The following is a 14,171-nucleotide window of genomic DNA, read 5'->3' as shown; positions in this document are numbered from 1 at the left end:
CTTTTAATGTGTTGTTGGATTCTGTTTGCTAATATTTTGTTGAGGATTTTTGCATCTATATTCATCAGTGATATTGGTCTGTAATTTTCTTTTTTTGTAGTATCTTCATCTGGTTTTGGTATCAGGGTGATGGTGGCCTCATAGAATGAGTTTGGGAGTGTTTCGTCCTCCGCAATTTTTTGGAAGAGTTTGAGAAGGATGGGTGTTAGCTCTTCTCTAAATGTTTGATAGAATTCACCTGTGAAGCCATCTGGTCCTGGGCTTTTGTTTGTTGGAAGATTTTTAATCACAGTTTCAATTTCATTACTTGTGAGTGGTCTGTTCATATTTTCTATTTCTTCCTGGTTCATTCTTGGAAGGTTACACCTTTCTAAGAATTTGTCCATTTCTTCCAGGTTGTCCATTTTATTGGCATAGAGTTGCTTGTAGTAGTCTCTTAGGATGCTTTGTATTTCTGCGGTGTCCGTTATAACTTCTCCTTTCTCATTTCTAATTTTATTGATTTGAGTCCTCTCCCTCTTTTTCTTGATGAGTCTGGCTAATGGTTTATCAATTTTGTTTATCTTCTCAAAGAACCAGGTTTTAGTTTTATTGATCTTTGCTACTGTTTTCTTTGTTTCTGTTTCATTTATTTCTGCTCTGATCTTTATGATTTCTTTCCTTCTGCTAACTTTGGGTTTTGTTTGTTCTTCTTTCTCTAGTTCCTTTAGGTGTAAGGTTAGATTGTTTATTTGAGATTTTTCTTGTTTCTTGAGGCAGGCTTGTATAGCTATAAACTTCCCTCTTAGAACTGCTTTTGCTGCATCCCATAGGTTTTGGATCATCGTGTTCTCATTGTCATTTGTCTCCAGGTATTTTTTGATTTCCTCTTTGATTTCTTCAGTGATCTCTTGGTTATTTAGTAACGTATTGTTTAGCCTCCATGTGTTCGTGTTTTTTACGTTTTTTTCCCTGTAATTCATTTCTAATCTCATAGCGTTGTGGTCAGAAAAGTTGCTTGATATGATTTCAATGTTCTTAAATTTACTGTGGCTTGATTTATGACCCAAGATGTGATCTATCCTGGAGAATGTTCCGTGCGCACTTGAGAAGAAGTGTAATCTGTTGTTTTTGCATGGAATGTCCTATAAATATCAGTTAAATCTATCTGGTCTATTGTGTCATTTAAAGCTTCTGTTTCCTTATTTATTTTCCATTTTGGATGATCTGTCCATTGGTGTAAGTGAAGTGTTAAAGTCCCCCACTATTACTGTGTTACTGTCGATTTCCTCTTTTATAGCTGTTAGCAGTTGCCTTATGTATTGAGGTGCTCCTATGTTGGGTGCATATATATTTATAATTGTTATATCTTCTTCTTGGATTGATCCCTGGATCATTATGTAGTGTCCTTCCTTGTCTCTTGTAACATTCTTTATTTTAAAGTCTATTTTCTCTGATATGAGTATAGCTACTCCAGCTTTCTTTTGATTTCCATTTGCATGGAATATCTTTTTCCATCCCCTCACTTTCAGTCTGTATGTGTCCCTAGGTCTAAAGTGGGTCTCTTGTAGACAGCATCTAGATGGGTCTTGTTTTTGTATCCATTCAGAGGGCCTGTGTCTTTTGGTTGGAGCATTTAATGCATTCACGTTTAAGGTAATTATCAATATGTATGTTCCTATGACCATTTTCTTAATTGTTTTTGGTTTGTTCTTGTAGGTCCTTTTCTTCTCTTGTGTTTCCCACTTAGAGAAGTTCCTTTAGCATTTGTTGTAGAGCTGGTTTGGTGGTGCTGAATTCTATTAGCTTTTGCTTGTCTGTAAAGCTGTTGATTTCTCCAACGAATCTGAATGAGATCCTTGCTGGGTAGAGTAATCTTGGTTGTAGGTTCTTCCCTTTCATCACTTTAAGTATATCATGCCACTCCCTTCTGGCCTGTAGAGTTTCTGCTGAGAAATCAGCTGTTAACCTTATGGGAGTTCCCTTGTATGTTATTTGTCGTTTTTCCCTTGCTGCTTTCAATAATTTTTCTTTGTCTTTAATTTTTGCCAATTTGATTGCTTTGTGTCTCGGCGTGTTTCTCCTTGGGTTTATCCTGTATGGGACTCTGTGCACTTCCTGGACTTGGGTGGCTATTTCCTTTCCCATGTTAGGGAAGTTTTTGACTATAATCTCTTCAAATATTTTCTCAGGTCCTTTCTCTCTCTCTTCTCCTTCTGGGACCCCTATAATGCAAATGTTGTTGCGTTTAATGTTGTCCCAGAGGTCTCTTAGGCTGTCTTCATTTCTTTTCATTCTTTTTTCTTTAGTCTGTTCCGCAGCAGTGATTCCACCATTCTGTCTTCCAGGTCACTTATCCATTCTTCTGCCTCAGTTATTCTGCTATTGATTCCTTCTAGTGTAGTTTTCATTTCAGTTATTGTATTGGTCATCTCTGTTTGTTTGTTCTTTAATTCTTCTAGGTCTTTGTTAATCATTTCTTGCATCTTCTCGATCTTTGCCTCCATTCTTTTTCCGAGGTCCTGGATCATCTTCACTATCATTATTTTGAATTCTTTTACTGGAAGGTTGCCTATCTCCACTTCATTTAGTTGTTTTTCTGGGGTTTTATCTGGTTCCTTCATCTGGTACATAGCCCTCTGCCTTTTCATCTTGTCTATCTTTCTGTGAATGTGGTTTTTGTTCCACAGACTGCAAGATTGTAGTTCTTCTTGCTTCTGCTGTCTCCTGGATAACATTTTAAAGATAATTTGAGTGTGCAAATGGCAAATCCGATTTTGCAGCATAAATCTGTATTGATTCCCACGACATCCTGAGTCAGTGAGCATGCCTTTGTTGGTGCACTCTATCTGGTAACAGACACGGTTGTTAAGCACATGGGTTCGAGGGGCAGACTGATCCCTGACTTGCTAATGTGTAATGTTGCGAAGTTGCTGAATCTTTGTGTTTCAGTTTCCTCATCTCTACAATGGAGTGGAAAAAGGAGAAAGGTATTTGTAGAGTTGTGAGGAATAAATGAATAACTACAAGATTAAATTAATACTAACTAATAAAAACTGTGACTAACGTGTATTCAGTGCTTCCTGTGTGGCAGGCACTTTCTAAGTGCTGAGGATACAAACCTGACGGAGACACAGTTGTGTCTTCAGGAGGCTCACAGTCAGGTGGGAGGGAGAAGGAAGCAAGGCTGGTACAGGCTTGTACGTGTTGTGATGGGCGTCCTCGTACAGTACAGACCAGGGTTTGAGGAGGGTCACTTTCCCTGGGAAGGGAAGGTTCACGGGAATATGCGAGTTTAAGTCCACTTTAATTAAAAGGAGTTTAATTCCCCAGAAAGCAAGTGCTTGCCGTGTGTGCCTGGCACCTCGTCAAGTGCCAAGAGTTAGTGTGAATAGTAGATTTCAAGACATGTGAATGTAGTCTTGGGGATGAAGTGTCTGACAGGACAGTGGAGGGGATTGGAGAGAAGGAGCATGAACACAAGAGCAGAAAGGGCACCAGTGGAGCAGAGCTTGCAAGCCCACCCTGGTGCTGAGGGAGGCTGGCTCTCGGCAGAGCAGGGCCTGCTGAGCCAAGCTGGGGGAGGTAGACTCACACCCAAGGCCGGGTCAGAAGGACAGAGTGGGGAGGGAAGTGTGTGAGGGTGCTTCGTGAATTTGAATGTGTTGGATTGTTAAATTAATTTGAGTTTCATGAGTTCTAGACTATTTCTTCATAAAAATTATGACTTTTAACCGTGGCTTGTCTGTGGCTGCTTTCATACTAAGTATGTAAATGAATGGCCATGGACGTGTTCCAATAAAACTTTATTTATAAAATAGCAAGTTGGATTTGGTCCTCAGGCCATAGTTTGCCAGTCCTGGTCTAGAGACAGTTTCTACATTACAGGACAGGGAGAGCGAAACCAGAGTCCACTAGCCTTACTGAAGTAGCAAAACAGATCAGAGTTTGGAGAGCACAAGGCAGCTAGGATTTGAGGGGCAAAGTATAGGGAGTAGGGAGCTACTTAGAGAACTCCAGAGATCTGCAGAAGGACCCCCTGAGATTTGGGCCGAGTGCTGATCTACACGTACATCAGAGGAAACACCTCAAAGCAAGGAAAAGAAGCACCAGAAAGGAGTGGACTCAACACTTTTTGGACATCACACAGAGCTGAGATAGTTTGTGTTCCCACCACCCAGGGTGGTACCAGTTAGGTCCTTTTAAAGCTTGTTTTTTAATCTTTTGTGAGGGTGGGTTCAGAGCAGCTTTTTCATTTAGGGCATCAAGTAGATTCCTCAGAAGGGTATCACCTTAGTAATGGGACTGAATCAGCCCTGGACTAAAAGACTGCTGCAGACTTGCCCTAACTGATTCCAGGTAACTTAACTGCATTCCCAGAACAAAGCCCCAACTATATTTAAAAGGATATTATGATAAAATCCAGCACCCAACAATGTAAAAAAGTTTGTGTCCAGCATCTAATAAAAATTACCAGGCATGCAAAGAAGCAAGAAAATATGATATTAACCAGGAGGAAAATCAATCAATAGAAACCCAGAAATAACAGATGATGAAATTAGCAGACAGGGGCATTAAAATAACTATTATAAATAAGTTCTACATATTCATGAGGAAAATGAGCATAATGAGTGAGTGATATGAAAAAGACTGAACTAGGACTTCTAGAGATGAAAAATATAATAGAGAAGTGAAAAATACAATAGATTAACAGTAAATTGGCTGTACAGAAGGAAAGATCAGTGAACTTCAAGACATAGCAATAGAGGACTTCCCTGGTGGCACAGTGGTTAAGAATACTCCTGCCAACGCAGGGGACACGGGTTTGATCCCTGGTCCGAGAAGATCCCATGTGCTGCAGAGCAGCTAAGCCCGTGCACCACAACTACTGAGCCTGCGCTCTAGAGCCCGCAAGCCACAACTACTGAAGCCCATGCGCCTAGAGCCCATGCTCCACAACAAGAGAAGCCACCGCAATGAGAAGGCCGTGCACCACAGCGAAGAGTAGCCCCCACTCGCTGCAACTAGAGAAAGCCCACTAACAGCAACGAAGACCCAGTGCAGCCAAAAATAAATAAGGTAAATAAATAAATTTATTTTTAAAAAAAGACATAGCGGTAGAAGCTATCCAAAATATGGTAGAAAGAATAAAGAAGATTGAACAAAAAAACAGAGCATTAGTGACCTGTGAGACAAAATCAACTGTTTCAAGATATGTGTAACTGGAGTTCTAGAAGAAGAGGAGAGAATGGAAATGGTATTTGAAGAAATAGTGCTTGAAAAATGTCCAGATTTTTTGAAGACTGCAAACCATGATGCTCACAAACCCCAAATAGAGCAAACAGAGAAAATCATACCAACGTGCCATGTAATCCAATTGCTGAAAAACCAGTGACGAAGAGAAAAAAATCATAAAAAGCAGCAAGAAGAAAAGAAGACATGTTACAGAGGAACAAAAATAACGTCAGAAGACTTCTGTCCAGAACTTGTGTAAGCCAGGAGACAACAGTGCTGTCTTTAAAGTAGTGAAAGGAAGAAACCTGTTAATTTAGAATTCTGTACCCAGTGAAAATATCTTTCAGAAATGAAAGTGAAATCAAAATTTCTAGGCCAAGAAGTCCTGACAGAATTTATTGCCAGCAGAACTACAACTACAAGAAATTTTAAAGGAAGCTCAAGTAGAAGCAATATGATACCAGATGGAAATTCTTACACAAAGGAATGAAAAGAACCAAAAATGGTCAATAATTGGCAGATATTCACACTTTTAATCTTTTTTTAATTGATTATTTAAAGCAAAAATAACAATGTATTTTGGGATTTATAATACTTGTAGAGGTAAATAAATAACAATAGCACAAAGGTTGGGAGGGGAGAAATGGAAGTACAGTGTTACTGTATCTCAAGTGGTATAATATTATTTGAAGGTAAACTGTGATGAGTTGAAGATGTATATTATATCTAGAAAAATCTCTCATCAGTGGGGAATAAAGAAACATTAATTGCCAGTATCAGGGATGTAAAAGAGGATATTATTACAGATCCTACAGATGTTGAATGGGTAATAAGGAATATTGTGAATAATTTTATGCCAATAAATTTGACAACCTAAATAAAATGAACAAACCCCTTGAAAAACATAAACCACCAAAGCTCACTCAAGAACAAATGTATAGCATAACTATATATTTATTAAAGAATTTATAGTTAAAATCCTTACCTCAAAGAAATCTTCAGGCGCAGATAGCTTCACTGATAAGTATTAAACACTTAAAGAAGAAAGAATACTAAATCTGACAAAAACTTTTTCAGAAAATAGAAGACGAGCGAATGCTTCCTGTCTCATTCTGTAAGGCCAGCCTCATCCTGAAAGCAAAACCAGACAAAGACATTATAATAAAGGAAAAACCACCAAGCAGTATTTGTCATATATACAGCATCCTCCATAAATTTTAGCAAATAGAATCCACTAGGCAGCATATAAAAAGGATGTTACATAATGATCTAATTTATCTCAGGAATGAAAAATGGCTTAACATTGGAAAATCAATCAATGTAATCCACCACAGTAATAGATCAAAAGAAGAAAAACGAGAGTGAAACACAGAGATGGGAATGTGGAAAACACAAAGGGAAGGCAGGAGACTGGAAATAGTGAGCTCTGACACATGTATAATTGGTTCTGAGGAGAGAGGAGAGAGGATGGTGCAGAAGCAGTATTGGAAGAGATAATGGCTGAAAATTTTCCACAGATTATGAAAGAAGCCAAACCACAGATCCAAGATGTTCAACAAATGACTGGCAGGTTAAGTAAAAAGAAATCCACCCAAACACATAGTGAAACACATGATTACCTATAAAGGAACAGTAATAGACTTCTCAACACAGGCAATGAAAGCCAAAAAGACTTGAGGTAATAGCTTCAGTACACTAGAAGAAAGAATTCTGTATCTTTTTTAAAAAAATGAATGAATATTGTATAAAACATTAATAATGACAAAAAGATATACACATGCATACACACACAACAGTAGAATATAAGTTGGAAAGATGATGAATGGAGTTAATATTTTAAGGCCCTTGCTGTCCAAGGGAAGGGTAAATATATTGATTAAGATTGGACTTTGGTAAGAACCTGTACATTATAATTTCTAAAGCAATTACTAAAAGAATAGAAACAATATGTAATTTCCAGATGACTGGGGAGCAGGGACTAGAATGATAACAAGTAATCCAAAAGAAGCAAATAGAAAGCCCCTGGTAACATAATAGAGTTAAATCTAAATGTCAGTAATTGTTTCCGGTGTAAATAGCATAAGTGTTCCAATTAAAAGACAAAGATATCAAGCAAGATATTTTAAAAATCCAACTGTATACTGTTTATAGAGACCCACCTAAAACATGAGGATTAAGAGATGTCGAAGGAAAAATGATGAAAAAAATAAACTATGCAAACACTAGCCAAAAGCAAGGTTGTATAGTGTCAGAAAAAATACAGTTTAAGGCAAAAAAAACAGTACTAGAGATAATGAGTGTCATTTCACTTAATAGAGTTGGCAACTAGTTCCTATAACAAAACGTTCAGTAGTTGATTATAAGCAAATTCGTTTCTTACACAAAGTCCAGTACAGATAGTCCTGGTTGGCAGATTGCTTTCCAGATGGTCATTTGGGGATTCAGCTTCTACCTGTGACTGTGCCATCTCTTAGGACCTGGAATACTCTGCAGGAGCCTCTGCATTTGGGGGAGTATGGAGACTCACACCGGTATTCACGGACTAGGCCTGAGGGTGGGGTACGTTACGATCACATCCCGTTAGGGGGAGCCCAGGTCGTAAAACCAAACTTAACTGCAGGGGAGGTTGGGAAATACAATCTAGCTTTGTGCCCAGGAAGTAAAAGAAGCAAGTTCGGTCAGCCTGTAGTCTCTGTCATGGGTTGTAATGGTAAAAGGTTCAATTCAAAAGAGAGTCATCATAATTCTCAATGTGGAGAAGCCTAATAATATGACTTCAGAGTATCCAAACTAGAATTTGCATAAGTACAAGGAAAAAATTGAGAAATTTACAGTTATCGTGGAGATTCCAACACAAGTCTCAGTAACTGATAGAATAAGCAGGCCAAAAATTTAAAAAATTCTGTAAGCACAGATGTTTTACATAGGATCAATACCCTTGGTCTGATATACGTATAAATAACATTCCATCCGAAACCTGCAACGTATACTTTATTTTCAGGCACACAGAAGACATTTCTAAAAATTGACCAATGCTAGGCCATAGTGCAATACGTTTCAAAGATTATAATAATACAGATTGATTATAATCTCTGACCTCAGTGGAATTGAGCTGTAAATCAGTCACAAAAAGATAATTATAAAATCCCTAAGAGCTTAAAAATAAAGGAATATTTTAAAAATATTCTAAGAAGATGACATAATGGAAGTTAGAACATGCTTTTAACTGGCTGAAAATGAAAATACTATACATCAGAACTTGTAGAATGCAGCCAAATCTCTCTGTCCGTGGAGAGAGATTTTATAGCTTTAGAAAGGTAGAAAAGCTGAAAATTAGTAGGCTAAGTATCATTCTAATTAAAAATTTGAAAAAGAATAGCCAAAAAAACCCAAAAAGCCCAAAGGAAGAAAATCAGAGCAGAATTAAGCAAATGGAAATTTTACAGTAGAAAAGAACAACAAAGCACCCAGATTGGTTCTTTGAATAGTCTAGTAAAATTGACAAACCTCTGGTGAGATAAGGGAGAAAAAAGAGGAGGCACAATCAATGAAAAGAAAGGAAAAAAGAGAAGCTACTTTGGATTCAGTAGACTATAAAAAATCATAAAACATTATTAGAGATAGCATCATGTCAGTAAATTTGGAAATTTAGATGAAATAAACAAATCTCTTGAAAAATGTAACTTTCTAAAAGTAGCTGCAGAAAAAATAGAAACCTTCACTAGTCCTATAACCATTAAAAAAATAGAATCAGTAATTAAAATTTTTTAGGCACAGATGGCTTCATTGTTAAATTCCACCAGACTTTCAAGGAAGAAATAATTCCAATCTTACCCACATAACTTCCTCAGAATAAACCAGGGAACACCTCCTAATTTATTTTATGAGGTTATCATAACTTTGTTACTAAAACCCAATAGGGATAGTGTAATTAGTGAAGACAATTATAGCAGACAAGGACAAATAAATTACAGCTATTGATTTTTCATTCTCTTGCCAAAGAAACATTCAGAATTAACTTGCCATTTGGCAAGAACTGTAGTTCAGGTTTGGGTGATAAACTGATTTGACTTACAAAATGTGATTGAAATAATATGGAGGCCGTGTGTGTGTGTGTGTGTGTGTGTGTGTGTGTATGTGTATGCATTATCGTGTGTTACCTTAATTGATCTCTGCGGCTTACTGAGTAAATTAAAACACATGTTTTATAATGAGTGATCATATCAGTGAGGGCTCTTTCTGATGTAACTGGACCTTAGCTGTTACAAGCAAAGGGGGATTTATTGATCACCTAATTAAAAAGCCTCAGGGCTGGCTGCAGTTGAGTCAGTTTCTTCCCCAGCATCTTCCTCCATTTTTGCTCTGTTCTCAAAGAGCCTCTTCACTCCCATGTGCTCATGTTCAGGTTCTTTGGGAAAGAGTGAAAATCTCTTTAAGTCCCAGAGAAGGAAGAAAAGACTCGATTCATTTTGACTTTGGTTGTGTGCTCACAGAGATGAAAAACTCTGGCTGGGAATAGGCTGCTCTTACTGGCCAGCCCCCACCCCACCCTGACACCCGTCCCCTTGTGCCTGGGTGTTGGAACCAGTGTCTCTGGAAGCTGGTGGACTGAGAGTTGGGGGGTTACACCTGGTGAGAAATTGGAGTGCAGTAACCATCGCAAAAGTGAACGAATGCTTGGTTGCAAAATTAAATCTCCATTGCAGCAATTGTCAGATGTAAAATTTCATGAGTTTTTCTCCTAAATAATTATAAAATTTTACATAATAAAGGATTCTTAGGACACCACTACATAGCCATTCAGTTAGCAAGAATTAAAAATAGTCTGACAAATTTTGGAAACGTTGAGCAGCAGAAACTCTCTCATACCTTCTTGTGGGAGTGTAAATTGTTACACTCGCCTGGGGAAGTAGTTTGTTTGGCCTTATGTAGCAAAGTTGTATATACACTTACCCAGTAATCTAGCAGTCACACTTGTAGGTGTATACACTAGAGGAATATATGCCTATATGCTTAAGATAGTTGTGCCAGAAAGATCTCAGTAGTGCTAATATTTGCTCCAAAGTAGAAATTACCCAGGGGACAGGGGAATGGATAAGTAAATTGTGGTATATTGCATGATGGAATATTATAAGCAATGAAAACGAACAACAGAGCCAGCAAAAACAATGGAGCAAAAACAAAGCAAGACAGAAGAAGACGCACTGTATGATTGTGTTTATGTAAAATTCAGAAGCTGGCAAAAATAAACTATCAGTTGGAGTTACGTGCCTAGGTGATAAATCTAAAGAAAAGCAAGGAAATGATAACCATAGTTAGGATGGTTGTTACTTAGAGGCGGAGGAAAGGGTTTGGGATCAGAGAGAGGCACCCAGCTTTTCTTTGGTTGCAACAGTGTACCATTCCTTGGTCTGGTGGTAGTTGGACTAGTGTTTGCATAATAACCTTGTGAAACTGTACATACATGTTTCCTGTGCTTTTCTATGTGTAAATAATCCAAAGTTATCCAGACTTTGTCATTTATGTTCAACTCAAAAAATGCAGAAAATCCAAAGCACATGTTTATATAGAATGGTTAAAAAAGTTTTCTCTTAAACTTCTTACTTTATCATTTTTTAGAAATTTCCATTTTTGAAATTCTGTTTTTAAAATTTTCCACATGTGAGTTAACCACGTATCTTACTTCCTAGGTAAGGGACTCCACTACATTATCTGAAGAAGGATAAGGTTGACGCTGCTTTGCTTTTTCTTTATTGAAATCTCTTCCCGCCTGATCAAGCTTAGATACATCTTCTTACGGCATATGACACACAGGTATGTCACTAGAAAATTTTAATTTGTGTGGATTTCCTTCTTCAGCTGTTACTTGTTTGCTTTGCATGACAGTGAAGTAATTAAATTCAAAAACACCCTGAACTTACTCACTTTTTTTTTTTTTTTTAAATTGAGCACACACTTTTTTTTTTTTTTTTTTTTTTAATTTATTTATTTATTTATTTATGGCTGTGTTGGGTCTTCGTTTCTGTGTGAGGGCTTTCTCCAGTCATGGCAAGTGGGGGCCACTCTTCATCGCGGGGCGCGGGCCTCTTACTATCGCGGCCTCTCGTTGCGGAGCACAGGCTCCAGATGCGCAGGCTCAGTAATTGCGGCTCACGGGCCCAGTTGCTCCGCGGCATGTGGGATCTTCCCAGACCAGGGCTCGAACCCGCATCCCCTGCATTGGCAGGCAGATTCTCAACCACTGCGCCACCAGGGAAGCCCTGAACTTACTCACTTTTGGCTTTAGCAATTTCATTCTATAACAGGTGTATTGGACTGTCTTCTGCTTACATGGCACTGTATTTTGGTGTGCATCTGACTTTTTTTTTTAAAACCAGCATTAAACTTTGCAAGTGATAGACATTACACCTGATGGCTTAGTAACGATAATGAGTTTGAAAACCAAGGTTAGCAGCATGCATCTCTGAAAGCCCTGAGACCCAGCCTTCCCCCGGAGGATGCCGCTGCAGTAAAGGTGCCAGTGGCTTGAGGCTGGAGGCCTGCCCCCCTGAGTATTGCACCTTTTGATACAGGAACTGCTTGCTCCTTAACCGTCTTTCTCTAGGAGTTTGAAAGGAAACAAAATACCCTGTGTTTTAATCTCTAATTTGTGATTGAGTGGCATTTTATACTTGAAATTAAGAACTCTTTAATATGTTAGAACATAAAAATGAATATGAAACGGGTTTGAAATGTTTGCATCCAAAGTAAGATTTAATACATAGCTATTTTTCATAAATTCATAAGGATCCAGAAAACTGGTATTTAAAATTTTATTCATAATCACAGTACCATTCAATTTTCCCCAGTAGTCTCAATTTGTTTTAGTTTGTTTGAAGCAGGGTCCAAACAGTTGCATTTAGCTGATCCGGCTCTTAAGTCTCTGTTAATCAATTGATTGCTCCACCCTATCCCTTTTCTTCCGTGCATTTTCTTTTTTGTAAAATCCAGGCTGGTTGTTCTGTAGTCAGGGGTGTCCCTGTTTTGACTTCTGCCGTTTCCATTGAACACATTCTTCTATCCCGTTATTTCCTGGGAGGTGGTAGGTAGATCTAGAAGTTCGACTGGCTCAGCCTTTGAGCACGTGCACTCGGAGGTGGTGGTGTGTCCCCTCACCAGGAGGCACTTGGACTCACAGTCATTAGGGGTTGTAAATGGTGATAAGTTTCATCCTTTACTCTGCCTTTTTTTTTTTTTTAGTTTGGCTGTGTTGGGTCTTTGTTGCTGCACGTGGGCTTTCTCTAGTTGCGGCAAGTGGGGGCTACTCTTCGTTGTGGTGCGCAGGCTCCAGGAGCTCGGGCTCAGTAGTTGCAGCATGTGGGCTCAGTAGTAGCGGCACACGGGCCCTAGAGCGCACGGGCTTCAGTAGTTGTGGCTCACTCACGGGCTCTAGAGCGCAGGCTCAGTAGATGTGGCGCATGGGCTTAGTTGCTCCGCGGCATGTGGGATCTTCCCGGACCAGGGCTCGAACCTGTGTCCCCTGCATTGGCAGGCGGATTCTTAACCACTGCGCCACCAGGGAATTCCCTGCCTTGATTCACCGAAATACTAACTGTTTGGTTACCCTAAGGGACAGTTCAAATAGGAAAGGTAGGACAAATGCCTGATTCTTTCTCTTTATGGGTTCTCAAAATAATGAGATGGTCTCATAGCCGCTCCAAAAGTGACCAGGGATTAAGTATCAGTGTAAACTCATGAATTTAAATATACGTGGTGTGTTTTAATCCATTGCAGTTATTACTCTCATGGATGCTAGGATTGTGCCACTTTTGCCAGTGGAGCCTCTTTAAGTTGACTTCTTGTCCTTTGACGTGACCCGTAGCCTTCCTTTCCTTGGTCTCTGAAATGGTAAGATGTTTCGGATTCGTTTTGTACTTTTTCACCCCAGGCCTGGAATTGGCTATTTCTCTAAGCAGCTCTGGTTCCCTCTTATAGAAAACGGTACCTTGAGACCACAGACTGGGCACTAGGGATACTCGTTGCTATAAGGCTGGTTATTGTCTTGGGCCTTTTTGGTGGGCAGCCAGGAAATACACTTTTTAATCATGAGTTCATACTGATACTTTTGTTTAAAATTCAGGATTATATGGTTTTTACTTCTTTGATTCTGAATTGATGTGTCTTTTCTCTTATGCTGAAAATCTTGGTTCCTAACAACATTCACATCATTACTTACTTGTTTTAACCTATAAAATAAACGTGATAGTTTTAGAATAATAATACCAACATATTACCAACCAGTGTATGATTACTGAAAACTGTTTGAGATTTTCTGCAGTTCTTTTTGTCCTCAGGGTAGATCCCTAGGGATGTTCTGCCGAATTATTAAGTTTTAGCGTCACCTGAGCCAGTTCCTCAGTGTGCCACCAACTTGCTACATAGTTAGATTCATTTATTTTATTTTTATTTTAAGGAATAGCTTCTTTCTAAATTTTGGGTTAGACGTTTATAAAAAATATTTTCATGGTTACAAGTCAAAATAAAGTATTTTCAGAAACGTACCTTTCATTCCTGATCTTTATACCCTGTTTCTTCCCTCCTCCACAGTTAACTTTTTTTTTCTTAGTTTTTGGTTTATCTGTCTATTTGTAATATAAGTGTGTGTGTGTGTGTGTGTGTGTGTGTACCTACGGCCCTCTTTCTTAGAAAATAGTAGTATACAGTACAAGCTCTTCTCCATCTTTTTAAAAAATTTTTATTTATTTATTTATTTATTTAGGCTGCGCCAGGTCTTAGTTGTGGCATGTGGGATCTTTAGTTGCGGCACGCGGACTTCTTAGTTGTAGTGTGCAAACTCTTAGTTGCGCCATGCGTGCGGGATCTAGTTCCTGACCAGGGGTTGGACCCAGGGCCCCTGCATTGGGAGTGCGGAGTCTTACCCACTGGACCACCAGGGAAGTCCCTCTCCATCTTTTTTT

General features: G+C 38.8%; 1 protein-coding gene across 7 annotated transcripts in view; it reads left to right on the top strand.

The window, feature by feature from the left end:
* The window catches only part of TRAF3 (TNF receptor associated factor 3), a 117,488-nt gene that overhangs the window by 51,504 nt on the left and 51,813 nt on the right, over window positions 1-14,171 (top strand). For 6 of the 7 annotated variants that reach the window (XM_068540188.1, XM_068540205.1, XM_068540168.1 and 3 more), the window contains one exon: window positions 10,905-11,028. The exons of the other annotated variant lie outside the window; for it this stretch is intronic. In XM_068540188.1, the coding sequence (XP_068396289.1) occupies window positions 11,018-11,028 (11 nt within the window). In that variant the 5' untranslated portion in view covers window positions 10,905-11,017. The remainder of the gene's footprint in view (window positions 1-10,904; window positions 11,029-14,171) is intronic. 7 annotated transcript variants of the gene reach the window in all.

This window comes from Eschrichtius robustus, chromosome 1 (genome assembly GCF_028021215.1).
Source record: "Eschrichtius robustus isolate mEscRob2 chromosome 1, mEscRob2.pri, whole genome shotgun sequence".
Taxonomy (NCBI): Eukaryota; Metazoa; Chordata; class Mammalia; order Artiodactyla; family Eschrichtiidae; genus Eschrichtius; species Eschrichtius robustus.
This window is presented reverse-complemented; position numbering and strand designations above follow the sequence as displayed.